The following is a 14,564-nucleotide window of genomic DNA, read 5'->3' on the forward strand; positions in this document are numbered from 1 at the left end:
GACAGTGCTGGTGTCTAACTAGATCATTTTCTTTAAATGAAAACGAGATCAAGCCAAGAGTATGGGCAGAGTGTTTATAGAAAGCAGCCCCCCCCCCCCGGGGAGGAGCAAAGTTGCAATCATCTTTTAGTCAGACTAGGGCAATCCATTCAGTAGGTTTAGCAGTAATGAGAGGGGATTATGCAGCAATTAAGAGCTCCATGGCTGTATGAGGTAGAATCCTTCATTCAGTGACCTCCACCAGCCCTCCATGCTGGGACACGACCACAGGAGTGAGCCCAGAGAGAACTCCAAACACCCCAGCACTGACTATGGGATAACAGACAGGTAACTATAGGATAACCAACAGGTCACCAGCACGGACTATGGGATAACAGACAGGTCACCAGCACTGACTATGGGATGACAGACAAGTCACCAGCACTGACCATGGGATAACAGACAGGTCACCAGCACGGACTACGGGATAACAGACAGGTCACCAGCACTGACTATGGGATAACAGACAGGTCACCAGCACTGACTATGGGATGACAGACAAGTCACCAGCACTGACTATGGGATGACAGACAAGTTACCAGCACTGACTATGGGATGACAGACAAGTCACCAGCACTGACTATGGGATAACAGACAGGTTACCAGTGCTGACTATGGGCTAACTGACAGGTCACCAGAATCCAGGGAAGAACGAGGTCTGTGAGACACTTGTGCTCGGGTCTGTGAGGTCACCAAACGGGATACAAACATTCCATGCCCCCCCCCCCCCCCCATCTTATCTGCTCCTACAAACCTCTCCTCCCAGGGAAATACTGTTTTCCTCTCTCAAGACCATTTTCTGGCTTCAGGTGAAGTGACCACTGTCCTTTGTGGGTGTCCTTGCTCCCCCAGAATCCCCACAGTTCATGGGGACTTACCCAGCCTTCCAGCATCAGGTGAGAACCCTGAAGCCTAAGGTGGGAGGCGGTGGCTTCTGTTCCTTTTGTCCTTCCTGGCTGTCTTCCTAGGCTCAGGACCCTGGCAGAGCCATCCAGAGAGAAAGCTCTTTAAAGCTGGCCTTAGAATGGTACAGCATGCAGAGGCTGGCAGAGCAGAGAGACCAGCAGGGAACCAGGTCCTGTGACTACTGTGCTCAGGGATCCAGCCACACCTGAGGCGCTACCTCTCTCCTTGGATCTCCCAGACAAGACATTTTCCTTTTTGTTTGAAAAAGCCGTTTCCTTTAGCATCACTTACTTCCACCAGCAAGCCTTGCCCAGGACTCCACCCAGAGCTACAAGCCTTTCTTAAACCTTCACTTCGCTGGATGTCCCCAAACACACTAAGCCCCCTGTAACTCAAACAGCACTCACTGACACCCCATTTCCCTGCCAAGGGAGATGCTTGTGGGGTGCCGCTATGTGTCTAGCCCTGGCCTCCCTCTCCAGGAACCCCTGGCACAGGCTGGGATGAAGATCACAGGCTGGGGGCAGTTTTTGCTTGCTGAATGCCAGCATGGTGGTCAGGCCTTGCGTGGTCAAGCCATGGCTGTCCATACTTCACTTTGGTATGCAGACAGTCTGAATCCCACCAGTGGTGAGGCTGAGGCTGAGGAGCAGGACAGAGCTGATAAATCAGGCAGCGACTGACAGATGGAAGCTGAGATCAATCTGGCTGGGTAGACACCCTGTGGATAAAGCACTTGCTTCCCAAGGGTGAAGACTCAAGTGTGGATCCCCAGGACCCATGTAAAACCAGAGGAGACTCTGTGTGTGTGTGTGTGTGTGTGTGTGTGTGTGTGTGTGTGTGTGTGTGTGTGTGTAATCCCAGCACTCCCATAGCAAGAGGGAGGTGGAGATGGGACACTTCCCAGAAGCTCAAGGACCAGCTAGCCTGTGCACAGTAAGAAACCTTGGTTTCTGTGGAAGGCAAGAACCGACCCTGGAGTTCAGACTCTGACCCCCACACAGGCACCACGGTACACGTGTGCCGACCCACACCCCACAAAAGAGAAATCAGAGAGAGCTACCAGCCTTCCCTCCATCCTTCAAAGTATAATCCTCGCCAGCCTCAGTTTACCTATCGTCAGGCTCCCTGCCTGCTTTTTGCCCCAGTGTACACTAGGGGCTGAGCCCCAGGCCTTCAGCCCCACACCGTGTTCCATCTGTTACTGCTCAGCACTCACTCTGTGATAGGAGCCAGCAGGTCCAGCCTACCCTTGGACATCAACATCACCCTTTTAACTGACCGGGTGAGGGACCTTCAGATGTCTGCTCCCTCAGCACTCACCTGCTCCGTGGAGAGTTTTTAAGCTCTGATTATGTGCCTGACACCATGTTATATGGTGAGGCCCAGAGGACCGAAGACAGGGCTTGTAGCCTCTGAGGGTTCAGAGACTAGTGACAGAGGCCAGCGCCATTTGGAGCTCATCTGCATGGCAGAGGGAGTGCGGGAACTGGTTGAGGGAGATTTGTGAGGCACAGTGGAGGAGCAGCTGGCTCACCAGGGACTCAGAGGAGGCTCGCAAGGCAGGAGATATATGAGCTGAGTCACGGGGTGGAGGAGGAGCAGACAGTCAAGAACCACAGGCAGTGTGACCACATTAGAGTGAAGGGGGACAAAGCAGCGGGCACAAGAGAGGCCACAAAGTCTCAAGGCAGAGAGGGGGGACACTGACGCCACAGTCAGAGGCAAGGGTTCCCTGGAGGGCACCATCAGCTGGCTTACACGTTTGAACTCTACTCCACAGGGCATAGGTCAAGGTTGAGCATAAGCAAACCATGGGTGTGGCTGTGGTTTAATAAAACTTTATCGACATAAACAAGATGAGGGCCAGATGTGGCCTGTGCCCATGGTGTGAGGAGCCACGGAAACCAGATTACCATGGTGGAGAGACCACAGAGGCTGAAGTACAGAGGAGGGGACAGAGGATGGAGCGGGTTGCAAAGTCTTTCCCAGAATCCTGGAGAGGAAGGATGATCACGGCGACAGGTGTTGGGGTCGCTGTGAGTGCGAGGGACCAGCTGGAACAGGGACAAGAGGCTGAGGTGGATCAAGGGTTACCACTGGAGTGACTTGATGACTGACAGAACCCCCAATGGCATGGATGACACCGGTGGGTGGGGAGAGACGACTGCCATCAGCACATCTTGGGGGACAAGAGGTGGGAGAGACACACTCCTGAGAGGCTAAAGAAGTTCAAAATCTGGGTTAACACAAGTACCCCTGTGCTGGACCCGAACGCTTCCATAGCCGGGGAGTCAGAGGTCACAAGAGAATGAATTACTCTCCAGGCAAGGAAAAACAGCCAAGTGGGCAGCAGACCTGGACACCCCAGCATTCGGGGAGGGGTAGGAGGGAAGAGACCCAGAAAGGTGTTTGAGGGGTCTCCCAGGGGAAGAGATGTTGGCACAGTTGTGAACAGAGCCCTCCAGAGAGCTGGGTGTTTCTGACGCTGAGGAGTCATCAATAAAAAAGACGGAGTGAGGAAATGTGGTGTCTCTTTGGAAGCTGCTGACACCGTAAGAAAGTTCATGGTGGCACACATCTTCAGCCCCAGCACTGGGGAGGCAGAAGCAGGCAGATCTCTGTGAGTTCGAGGCCAGCCTGGTCTATGTAGTTTCGGTGAGTAGTGAGGGCAGGTTTGGAGATGAGGTAAACTGAGGCACATACATGGAGAGAGGAAGTGAAGAGGGGTCATGCAGGCCTCCCTTTTGAGAAGCCTGGATGTGAACACAGGGAGAGAAGAATTAGTTGGCCTGTGAAGTGATGGGCAGGATAAGAAGGAGAGGACCCTAGAACGGGGAGGGAGGGAAGGAAGGAGAGGGTGCAGGAGAGAGCGGGGTGCCAGAGAGAGCAGTGTTAACTGTCTCACAAGTGAGGGTGGTGACTGAGAAGTGCTGACACCCATCTGAGCACCGTGTACAGGCGGGCTGAGGACTGTCAGTGTGTAGCAGAACCCATGACCAAGGTTGAGGTTCTGATGGGTGTGGAGTGAGGGGCAAGAATAAAGGATTGCCCTCCTTGGGAGTCCCAGAGTGTCCTAGAGACAAAAGCAAGGAGGTGAGGGAGCCATGCACTTGAAGAGGTTCCAGCAGGGGGTAGTCTCAGAGGGCAGGAAGCAGGTACTGGACATAGCAGGACTCGGGGAAGGGGGTGCAGCCCCCATCCCCACCCCACCCTCACCAATTGTTCTGAGCGGCTTCCTGAACCAAGTCAACTGCTACCACCCAGGCATAAGCTCACCCTCTGGGACCGTGGAGGTGATTTAGTGTCTGTCTCCAGAGGGCTCACATTTATCAGTGGCAGCTGCTTGGTTCCAGCCGGCCATAAGTCACAAAGCTTTGGGTGTATTTCTCCGGAGCCGACGTTCTCTTGTAAATAACATGGGAATGCTCTCAGCTCCTGGCAGAAGTCTGCCCTCTTGCTCTTCTGTTTTTAGAGTGACCTTCTTTTTCAGCAGAACTGTAAGTGCCCAAGAAGCTCATTCATGGAGTCCTGCCAAGCACCAGGTAAGACCGGGCCAGGTGTGTAGGAATCCTCCCCTATCTAGGGTGGGACGTGGTGCCGATTTTGTGATAGATTTTGTGCGCAAGTGCCCTTTGACCTGGCGGAATCAACACAGAAGGACACGGGTTTGTCAACACCTGACAAGTTTGTGACAAAATGTCTAAAAGCACCAAAAAGTGAAATACGACAATCACAGTTAAAGCAACTTGTCACTTAAGAAGCCCCTCCCATGAGATAGAGTCAAGGCCTCGGAAGGAAAGAGCCCGAGACCCATGGTGGATGCAAAGTGGAAAGGCACCGTAGAATGTGTGAGGAGCACACATACACACAGTGCTGTGCCTTCCAAGAGCTCACAAAAGTGCTATCTATGAGTGTGAGAGACGTTTGTAAGTACACAGAGAGAGGTGTGGAAGGGTATACACCAAACCAAAGAGGGGCGAACCTTTTTGAAGATAATTAAGGTTAGGGAGTGGTATGGGGTGTTTCTCTGTTGGACTCTTAGCTTCTTATTTTTTTAAAAATATTGAGTGATTTAGGAAGAACGATCATGCACACACCCGTGGGTAAAATGTTCCTAAGATGATCATTTTGTTGTATTCACAGTAACGGAGAGAAATTAACTCCTTATCTTGTACAGATATGGCCTTACCCTTCTTTTTCTCTTCCAGTTTTTCAGACAAAATCTAATACTGCCCTTATTATCATAATAATAGTATTTATTGTTACTTGATTTTTTTTTCTAGTGGAGATTTTGTTTTAAAACTCTCAATTTAGACACTTTAAATCCAGTCACAAATATTTATCTGAAACTGGTGTGAATTCTAGTCCCTTGTAGGAGAGCAAGGGAGTTTAAAATTCTGTGCAATTACACAGAAGCAAGAATTCTCCAGGAACCCATGTGAAGAAAGTCTCTGTAACTGTGATAAGAGGGGACCGAAAAATAGCCACTGTGGTTAGCATAGTCACCAGTACATTAGCATATTCATCTGCCAATTAGCATATTCACCAGGTGATTACCATATTCACCAGTTTATTAGCATAGTCACCAGGAGATTAGCATGTTCACCAGGAGATTACCATATTCATTGTTCATAGATTTTGAAAACAGGTGAGTGGTGGTTAGTCAAGACCAACTTGACAGGATCTAGAATCATCTGGTACTGGTCTCTGTTCATGCCTGTGAGAAATATCTTAATTGATGTGGGAAGGATGAATCTCAACTGTGGGACCACTCACTCCTCAACTGAGATGCTGAACTGTAAATAGGGAAAGGATCTGAGCCCTAAGATACGTTCATCCAGAGGCTGATTGGCCAGTAGCAGGGCAGGAAGTATAGGCAGGGTAACCAAACTAAGGATGATGGGAAGGAGAAGGGCGGAGTCAGGAGTCTCCAGCCAGAAGCAGAGGGAGCAGGAGATGAACATGCCACGCTAATAAAGGTATTGCCACATGGTAGAGGTTAAATAAGGAATATGAGTTAACTTAAAAACAAAGAGCTAGTTAGCAGCAAGCTTGAGCTATTGGTCAAGTATTTTGCAGTTAACATAAGCTTTTGTGTGTTTATTTGGGACCATGCAATCAGGCTAGAAAAGAACTCTGCCTCTGCTTACAATAAATTAAATCATCCCAGGGTTCTCTTCCAACAACAGATGTGCAGAATCTTCACTTATAAATACGTTTGAAGGAAGGGGTTTCAAGTCAGAATGGCAACAAACGAATGTGGATGTGGTGTGAAAATGGTGTGGACGTGGTGTGAAGATGGTGTGGATATGTGGTGTGAAAATGGTGTGGATATGTGGTGTGAAATGGTGTGGACGTGGTGTGAAAATGGTGTGGATGTGGTGTGAAAACGGTGTGGACGTGGTGTGAAAACAGTGTGGACATGGTGTGAAGATGGTATGGATGTGGTGTGAAGATGGTGTGGATGCAGTGTGAAAACGGTGTGGATGCGGTGTGAAAATGGTGTGGACGTGGTGTGAAAATGGTGTGGACATGGTGTGGCTGTGGTGACAAGGCTGTTAGTGGGAGCAGAAACAAGAGCAGCCACGATGGCAATCAGTCCAGAAGTTTCTTAAGAAACTGGAAATGGAACTTCCATATCCCCAGCTCTACCACTCCTAGACGAGCACCCTAAAGACCCCGACTACGGAGATGCCTGCTCAGCCATGATCACTGCTGCCCTGTTCTCGGCAGCCGGGGAACAGAGCGAGCCTCGATGTCCGTCAGGAGGAGTGGGTGAGGAAGACGTACTAACGAACAGGGCAATGTTACTCAGCTGTAAAGAAAAATGAAATCAAGAAATTCACAAATAATTGGATGGGACTGGAAAAATCCTCAAAGACAAACCTCACATGCTTCCACCCCTGAGGGTTCTCTCTTTGAATCTTCTGTTTTGTATGCTTCATCTGATACACATGGAAGCCGAGAAACTAGAAACAGGCTCCTGGGGGTGGACATCTTAAGAGAAGGGTGTGTGTGTGTGTGTGTGTGTGTGTGTGTGTGTGTGTGTGTGTGAAATATAAGTAAAATGAAAGGGCAGAGGGACAATGAGGACAGAAAGGGTCAAGCAGAGAAGAGGGGAGTGGGGAAATGGGGGGGGGGGAATTAACCAAAATGAAGGGTGCCTGGAAAGGTTGTATGGAAACCTAGGACCTTCCAGTCAAAGGAGATATTCAATCAGAGGGGACAGTAGAACACAGCTGCCATGAAAAGAGAGGGACAGAAAACTCAGGGTTAAAGGTTAAGCAGAGACAGGCGTATTGGAGAGAAGAGAGGGTGGGGGTGGTAATAAAAGCTAAGGGTGCATAAGGAAACCTTGGAAATCCACTAGTTTGTAAGTCAATTAAGAAAATATGATACACACCACACACACACACACATATAACACACACCCCACACACTCCCACACCCCATACACCCCACACACACATACACACACCACACACACATACACACACCACACACACACACACACACACACACACACACACACAGTTTAAACAGAAGTTCCCTACATGGGTAGATAACAACTTCTAGAAGACATGTGTGAAGTGAAAATTTCACAGCCAGGTGTGGGGCACCTCCTTTGGAGTCACTGGTCAGGGAGGGCTCAGAGGCACTCAAACCGGCATAAGATATTAGCATCACCCTTGGTTGCCAATCATAGCTACCTGGTAAGACCGGATTGCTGGGGACACCAGTCAGTTCAGCTCCAGCACATGGAGAAACCAGGAGACTCTCTCCTATGCCTGGCTTAGATAGTGCCGGAAGGTGCTGTGCAGACCGGTGGGGTAGGAAAGACCTCAGTTACTTATCCATAGCTGACCCTACGCGCTGCAGAACTAACCTGCTGGGAAGACTGCCCGTTGGCATGATGGTTATGGGGAAACCAACCTCTTTCTGACTGCGTATAAGACCTGCTCCACAGGGGGGCATTCACACCCGGCACTATAAACTTGGTCAAAAACCCATGACTTGGGGGTCAGGGGGTGTCACAGGCCCTTAGGAGGAAACCTACTGGTGTTATATTGTAAAATGCTCACGCTGCCAAACCGCACTCTAAGTATCTACGTTTATACTCAGACATTTGCTGCTGGGATGTGCCTTTGGTTAGAGAAGTTTCATTGTGAGGCAGATGATGGCTAATGCAGAGGCTCAGAACTGCTCAACAATGCATCTCTTACAAATAACACTGAGTGTTCAGCTGTGGATGGGTCATCCATACCAACCTCCCACCATTCAAGGCTCAGTCAGGGAAGTTCTTGGAAGAGGGGGACAGAAAGAGCCTAAGAGTCAGCAGATGATAGGGGAGCTGACGTTTGGACACAGAACGGCTGTTGTATACACCAACTCACAGCAGCTGTGGTCACCTGCACGACATCAAAGCTGTTGAAGTTCCAACATGGGTGGAGGAGGGGACCCTGAGACACACCTCCATCAGGGGAGTTATTGCAGCTGATGGTTGCCGAGGGAGGGGGAGCACCTCTCCTTTGGGGATGTGGCCTGATGGAGGTTGGCCAGCACCGGTGGATAGCCAGGCATCCACGGTCACGTGGGCAGAACTAACTGGATTCAGGGTCACCACAAAAATAAATAAATGCAATGAAGACATGAAGCTGGGAGGGAGATCGGGGAAGCTTTTCTGGGGAGCTGCAAGGAGGTAGTGTTGGATGTATATGACCAATATACACTATATAACATATAGAACTTTCAAAGAATAAAATATTATTAATATGATGTTTTTTTAAAAAAAATAAAAGAAAAGCATTTCAGCATTTCAGGACTTCACATCTCGAGCCCGGCACTCAACAAGTCCTTACCTAACCCCTCCCAGCTGTGTTACATACTAAGTCATAATCCTTAGGTATTCTTAGCGTGAATGAATGATGCTAGAATTCTCTACCAGGTGAGCAATTTGAGGTGCCACAGTGAGGTGCACACAGATAGGGCTCTGGAGGGATTTAAACCTAGGTTCAAAGCCGGGCCCTTCCTCTTATTTGCTGTGTGACATTGAGTGAATTATTGGCCCTCTCTGATTACAGCAAATAGTGAACTACTGCCAGTGCACTGTGGTCAGTTACTCATTTGCTCAGCAAGTATTTCTGGAGCATAGCTTGTGAACCAGCCCTGGGGACACGGACATGGAGAATACAGGCAAGGGGTCTCTTATTACAAAGGTACCAGTACACGCTGTTCCACAAGTACTCCCACTCTGGGATACAGCTGACTTGATCCAGGACTAGTGGGGAACAGAGCAGGGAGCTCAGGAGGTACTGGAGGACATTGCCTGGGGCCGCTGAGGATGCCCTGCCTGAATGAGGGTCGGACCCGCTCACCCTCTCTGGTCCTCAGATCATCTTCTATAATGGGTAAGCAGAGCCACCCACCTCCTGGAATTCCCCAGAGCACTGGGTACATGTTTGTGTTCCTAACACAGCCCCTGGTAGAGCTCTTTCTAGAGGCCAGCTCCAGAAGTCAGCTTGTTCAGCCTTCATCCCATGATACCTGACAACGGTCCCCGACGTCCTCGTGAGGACACAGGAACAGAGAAGCCAGGCGACTTGCCCAACTCACACAGCTAGACACGATAAAGGATTGGAATTGTGAGCTCTGACTATAGACCGTGCATTGACCCTGCACCCCGATGCCCCCCATTCTCTCTTATGCAAACAGGTACCAAACACCTTGGGGCACAGCGGTAGGTGGAGCCTCTGACACCCCAGTCTAACTTAGTTACACAACTTGCACATCACATGAATGGTTTGTCACCCACTTTCTGACTTTTCCACCATGGACAGTGGACTCAATGGAAGAGAAGACATGTCCTCATCTACACAGTGGACCAGAATTTTTCTCCACACTGATGGTTGTATTATCAGATAACCTGGTTCTTGTGAGTGGCCCAGGTGCCCCTATTCTTAGAGCCTCAATTTTATGTTTTTTTGAATCAGATATTTGAACCTGAGATTTTCTTCAGAAAATTGCCACTGGCTGAGCATGTGGCAGAGGTCTTCAAGGCTCCACCCAGTCATCTTCCTGCTGAGACACCCCACATCCTGGCACATGCTATCAGAGCAGACCAGGCTTGCCTGAGTCTGTTCCACATGGTGGTGGCTTCCCTATTTGTCACTCCAGTCCCTCTGTCACCATAGCAGCAGTGAGCAGTTCATCTTAATTACATATCTGCTGGACCCACGGTTTCTGACTCACAGACATTAGGTCCAGATTACATCGGGGTCATCCTTGCAAGGGAAAATACGTGAGCGCAGAGAAATGGAGCAGAAATCCAGAGAGCAAAGGACAGAGCTCATGCCTCTGGTGAAGGACTGTGACAGCCAATGGGGGATTCTGCAACTGGCACTCTCCTGGATTTGTGGGTGTCCCGTTTTGAGCTATCACCAAACTGTTGATGGGGTTGCAAGCTAGTGAAGCCATTATGGAACTCAGCGTGGAGAACCCTCAAAACACTTAAAATAAATCTATTATATGACCCAGCTACAGCACACCTTGGCATATGCCCAAAGGCCTTTGCATCCTACTCCACAGATCTTTGCTCAGCCATAGCCATGCTCTTGACTGCTCTACTCACAACATCCAGGAAATGGACACAACATAAATGTCCTTCAGCCAACAGTGAGTAATGAAAACGTGGTACAGATATACACTGTGGAATGTAAACAAAAACGCACTTTTCGGGCAGAAAAGATCGTGTTAAGTGAGGTAACCCAGATCAGAAAGACAAATGTTTTGTGTTCTGTTTCTCCAGAGGCTCCCAGTTCCAGATCTTCAGATGTCAATAAAGATCCTGGAGTCACAGGGGCAGCCAGGAAAGTAAAACGGGACCATTGTGGGGGTGGGTGGGAGGCTGGCAGAATACAAGTGATCTGATAGAGGAAATGAGAAAAGGGGAACTCTAATGAGGGGATAGGGGGAGATGCGTACAGAAGAAGGAGGGAGGAAGATAAAATAACAGTAGGGATGTCTGGAAAAGTCATTAGGAATCATACTATGAACTACCTAAAAACACCTATAGTGCACATAAGTAAATGACTAAATAAACATATACCGTTTAAATAAAAATTTTTTCATCTGAGCTAACAACGTTCTTCAAGAACCAAAGACCCCATCTAATACAAACCCCAACACCCTGCACAAGAAGCCCCCTATTGAGTTGCTGGTCAGGATTAGCCAAGGGATTCCCAAAGCATTACAGACTATTGCTGTTGCCCAGAGGTAGAAGATAAGTCCCTATGGCTGGACACCGTGCCCTTTGGACAGAATGCAGAGGACCTGAGTTGGAGCTGACCTGGATGCCTCCTTCCTGGGGACTAGATTTCATGGTACAAAAGGTGCCATACAAGCTTCTAAAGGAGGGAAGCCACCAACAGTCCTACCCAGCTATGATGCCTGTGAGATATAACAACAATCAGCATGGCATGATAACACTAAGGGTGTAGTAGTGGCAGGCATACCTGGCTGTAACCAACAGCTCTCTAACTGGTCTTAAGGCTTGCTGAACAAGAGGAAAATCATGCCTGGTACTGGAAACCCAGCCAACTACCCAGGGCAAGTGAAGTCATGGATCTTGGAGGAGAACCTATAACTGTCATTTTACTAAACCAGCATGGTCCCTAACCATACTCTAAATATTTGTCCTTACACCCACAGATAAATTTAGTTCTCTCCCTTCATCAAGAAAACCTCTCTTTGCAACATAGGGACACCATTACAGAAAACTATACAACCAATCATAATGCAGAGTTATGGAGCCTAATCTCAGTGGATACATCTACAATACAACTCCTGAACCTAAGATTTGGGGACCATTGAGAAGAGGGAGCAGAAAGATTATAAGAACAGAGAATCAGGGAGTTTGCTGTGAGACTATGTGCCCTAGTAATGTCAGAAGCTATATCCATAAAGTACCACCGACATGACTGCCCAAACATGATCTGAACAAGAATGACATCAATAGACACACTAAAGTGGATGGTGATGGTGGGAGTAGGAGGGAGGGGGGCCCACGAGGTCTCAACCCTACACAAAGAACTGTAGGCAGCTGAGGAAAGCCGAGAGCGTGACAATCTTTCCCAGGGAAGAGCACACCAGCTGGGCATCCAATACCAAATGATCAACCCTGAAAATATATCCATACGACTAACATTATACATACTGAGCAGGTTGTATTTATGTATTTAGGAATACACACAGACACTCCCCCCCCCCCCGACACACACATATGAATATAACAACAATTAATGAGAAAGAAGCCATACATTTGAAAGAGAACAAGGAGGAGTACACAGGAGGGTTTGGAGGGAGAAAAGGGAAGAGGGGAATGGTATAATGATCACAAAAATAAAATCAATAATTTAAAAGCTTCACTTGCATTCTTCATTATTTGTAGGCTTGCATGTGTATGTACCCTTGAGTGCAGTTGCTCTGGGAGTCCAGGAAAAGGCATTCAATCCCCTGGCGCTTAAGTTACAGGCGCTTGTGATCTACCCAATATGGGGCCGGGAACTGAGCTCAGGCACTGGACGGGGGGGGTGGTGGTGGGGGGGGGTGTCCAAGTTCTGCCGAGTCATCTCTCCAGCCCCAAGGTAATAAAACCTTACATTAAATACTTAAAATAAAAATTCTCCATGAGAAACACAGGACAATAGATTTTTCTCTTTTCTCTTGTAAAGTCTGTAGCTCACCATACTACAAGGCTGGATTCAAATGTCTTAGCTCAAGAAATCCTCCTGCCTCAGCCTCCAGAGCCGCTGAGATAACAGGTGTTGTGCCGGTGTGCCTGGCTTTAGCTCCATTTTCTGTAGGACTCCACTCAAAACAGCAACCAAAAGCAAAACAAAACCGTAACTGACCGTGCTGATTTCTAAACCAAAGAGCCACTGGTGTGACACCCGAGACGGAAGCCGTGATAAAGACTAGTTATTCTTTGTTCACACTGAACTTCTCCAAAGAACTGATGAGCTGTGCCTTGTGGATGTCTGTGTTACAGCTGTGTCCTTCCTTACCACCGAGTCAGTGACTTCTCAGACCCTGAGAGGGCGAGTAACCTCCTTAAATAACACAGCTGGGAAGTGGCCGGCACACCCCAACCCCCAGGCTAGCCTGCAAGCATGACTGTTTGAGCTGTCATCCACATCCAGGCCACACGGCAAGGCTCTTACCTGGGGCTGACGAGAGGGCTCCTGGCAGCTGACTGTCGAGAGGGGGTCCTCACGGTATCTGTGGCTAGGGACAGGGAACAGCTCATCCAGGACCGTAGACTGCCTTCTGGCTGGGAGCTGACGACAGAGACATTGTCCCTAGAAGCCAAAGTTAGGACACTGATCACCGTGGCAACTGCAGCAAGGACCATAATCAGACCATCACTCCACATGGTGAGCCCGGCCCCTGCAGAGCATTCAACATGCTATGCTACAGACAGAGAACTGGTACTGGCCTGTGAAATGGGAGGAAGCACTGGCACTTGGGTCTTAGCCAAGGCCACCAGACCAGTGCCTGATGAAGTCTGCATGGAAAACCTGCTTGCTTTTATCCCAGTACCCTTGGTATTAACCATAGCACTCTTGGGGACGGACACACACACACAAACTGTGGTATTAAGCCCTCTCTGACTTTAGGGTCAAGCTTGCCATTGAATTTTGCTCCAAACAACAGGTTCATGGGATATTCAGAGGGTGAAGGTCTTCAATCCTCCCTCACCTTTTGGGGATCACCATGGCAAGCTGGGTCTTCTCTTTATGTTCTTTGTGAAAGTAGCACCAGGGAAGGATTACACAGCTACTGGTGTGTGTGTGTGTGTGTGTGTGTGTGTGTGTGTGTGTGTGTGTGTGTGTGCGCCCACACACGCACATGGGCCCATGCATGCACAAATGTGTGGTATATTTATGTGACACTAAGTAGGTCACCATGGGGCAGGGGCTTGACATTAACCCTGTCCTCATGATGGCTTCCTAGCAGAGCAGAAAATTAGCTCTGTGAGTAGCCACGAAATGAAGGCTTCATCAGCACAACCAGAGAGAGGGGCAGAGGGCCGGCTCCCAGGTTACGTAAGGAACTTCCATTTCTTTCCTGGAGGAAAAGGGAAGTCAGGGTGGCAGCTGAACCCTGCCTTGGAAAGGTGAGGGCTTGGTGGGAACAGTGCAGACACAGGTGTGGAGGTCAGGAAAGGTCAGGATACCGACAGTAGGAAAGCAGGAACCACAGGTGAAGGAGGGATCAAAGGTCAACACAGAACACAGGTGCCTAGCTAAAAGGTCTATTCTGGGGCAACAGGGAGTCACTGGAGGTGGTGGGGGACAGTGACATGATCACCCATGGCTTCCCTCTGTCTAAACAAAGTCAGGCAGGCATTCAGAGTGTGCTCCCATGAGGCACATGCCAGACGGTGAAGTCAGAGCTTCATTGGCACTGTGGAGAGTTCTCCAGGTGGGTGCGGACTTTCTTTTTGCAAACTGCTCACACAGAGCTGGGAGCTTGCCTTGGTAAGCTATGTGAGGCTTACTTACTCCTCTTTTCTGCTGCGGCTGCTACAGTCCACGGCCGTCTGGACACTAGGAGAG

At 49.2% G+C, this 14,564-nt stretch overlaps 1 protein-coding gene across 1 annotated transcript in view; it reads right to left on the minus strand.

Moving 5' to 3' along the window:
- LOC131898538 (unconventional myosin-XVIIIb-like) overlaps positions 1-14,564 on the minus strand; it is a 175,846-nt gene that overhangs the window by 7,106 nt on the left and 154,176 nt on the right. Inside the window, exons 34-35 of the mRNA XM_059249728.1 lie at positions 14,511-14,555; positions 13,167-13,304 (exon numbers count right to left, since the gene is read on the minus strand). Of these exons, the coding sequence (XP_059105711.1) occupies positions 13,167-13,304; positions 14,511-14,555 (183 nt within the window). The remainder of the gene's footprint in view (positions 1-13,166; positions 13,305-14,510; positions 14,556-14,564) is intronic.

The sequence above is a fragment of the Peromyscus eremicus genome, chromosome 23 (genome assembly GCF_949786415.1).
Source record: "Peromyscus eremicus chromosome 23, PerEre_H2_v1, whole genome shotgun sequence".
Taxonomy (NCBI): Eukaryota; Metazoa; Chordata; class Mammalia; order Rodentia; family Cricetidae; genus Peromyscus; species Peromyscus eremicus.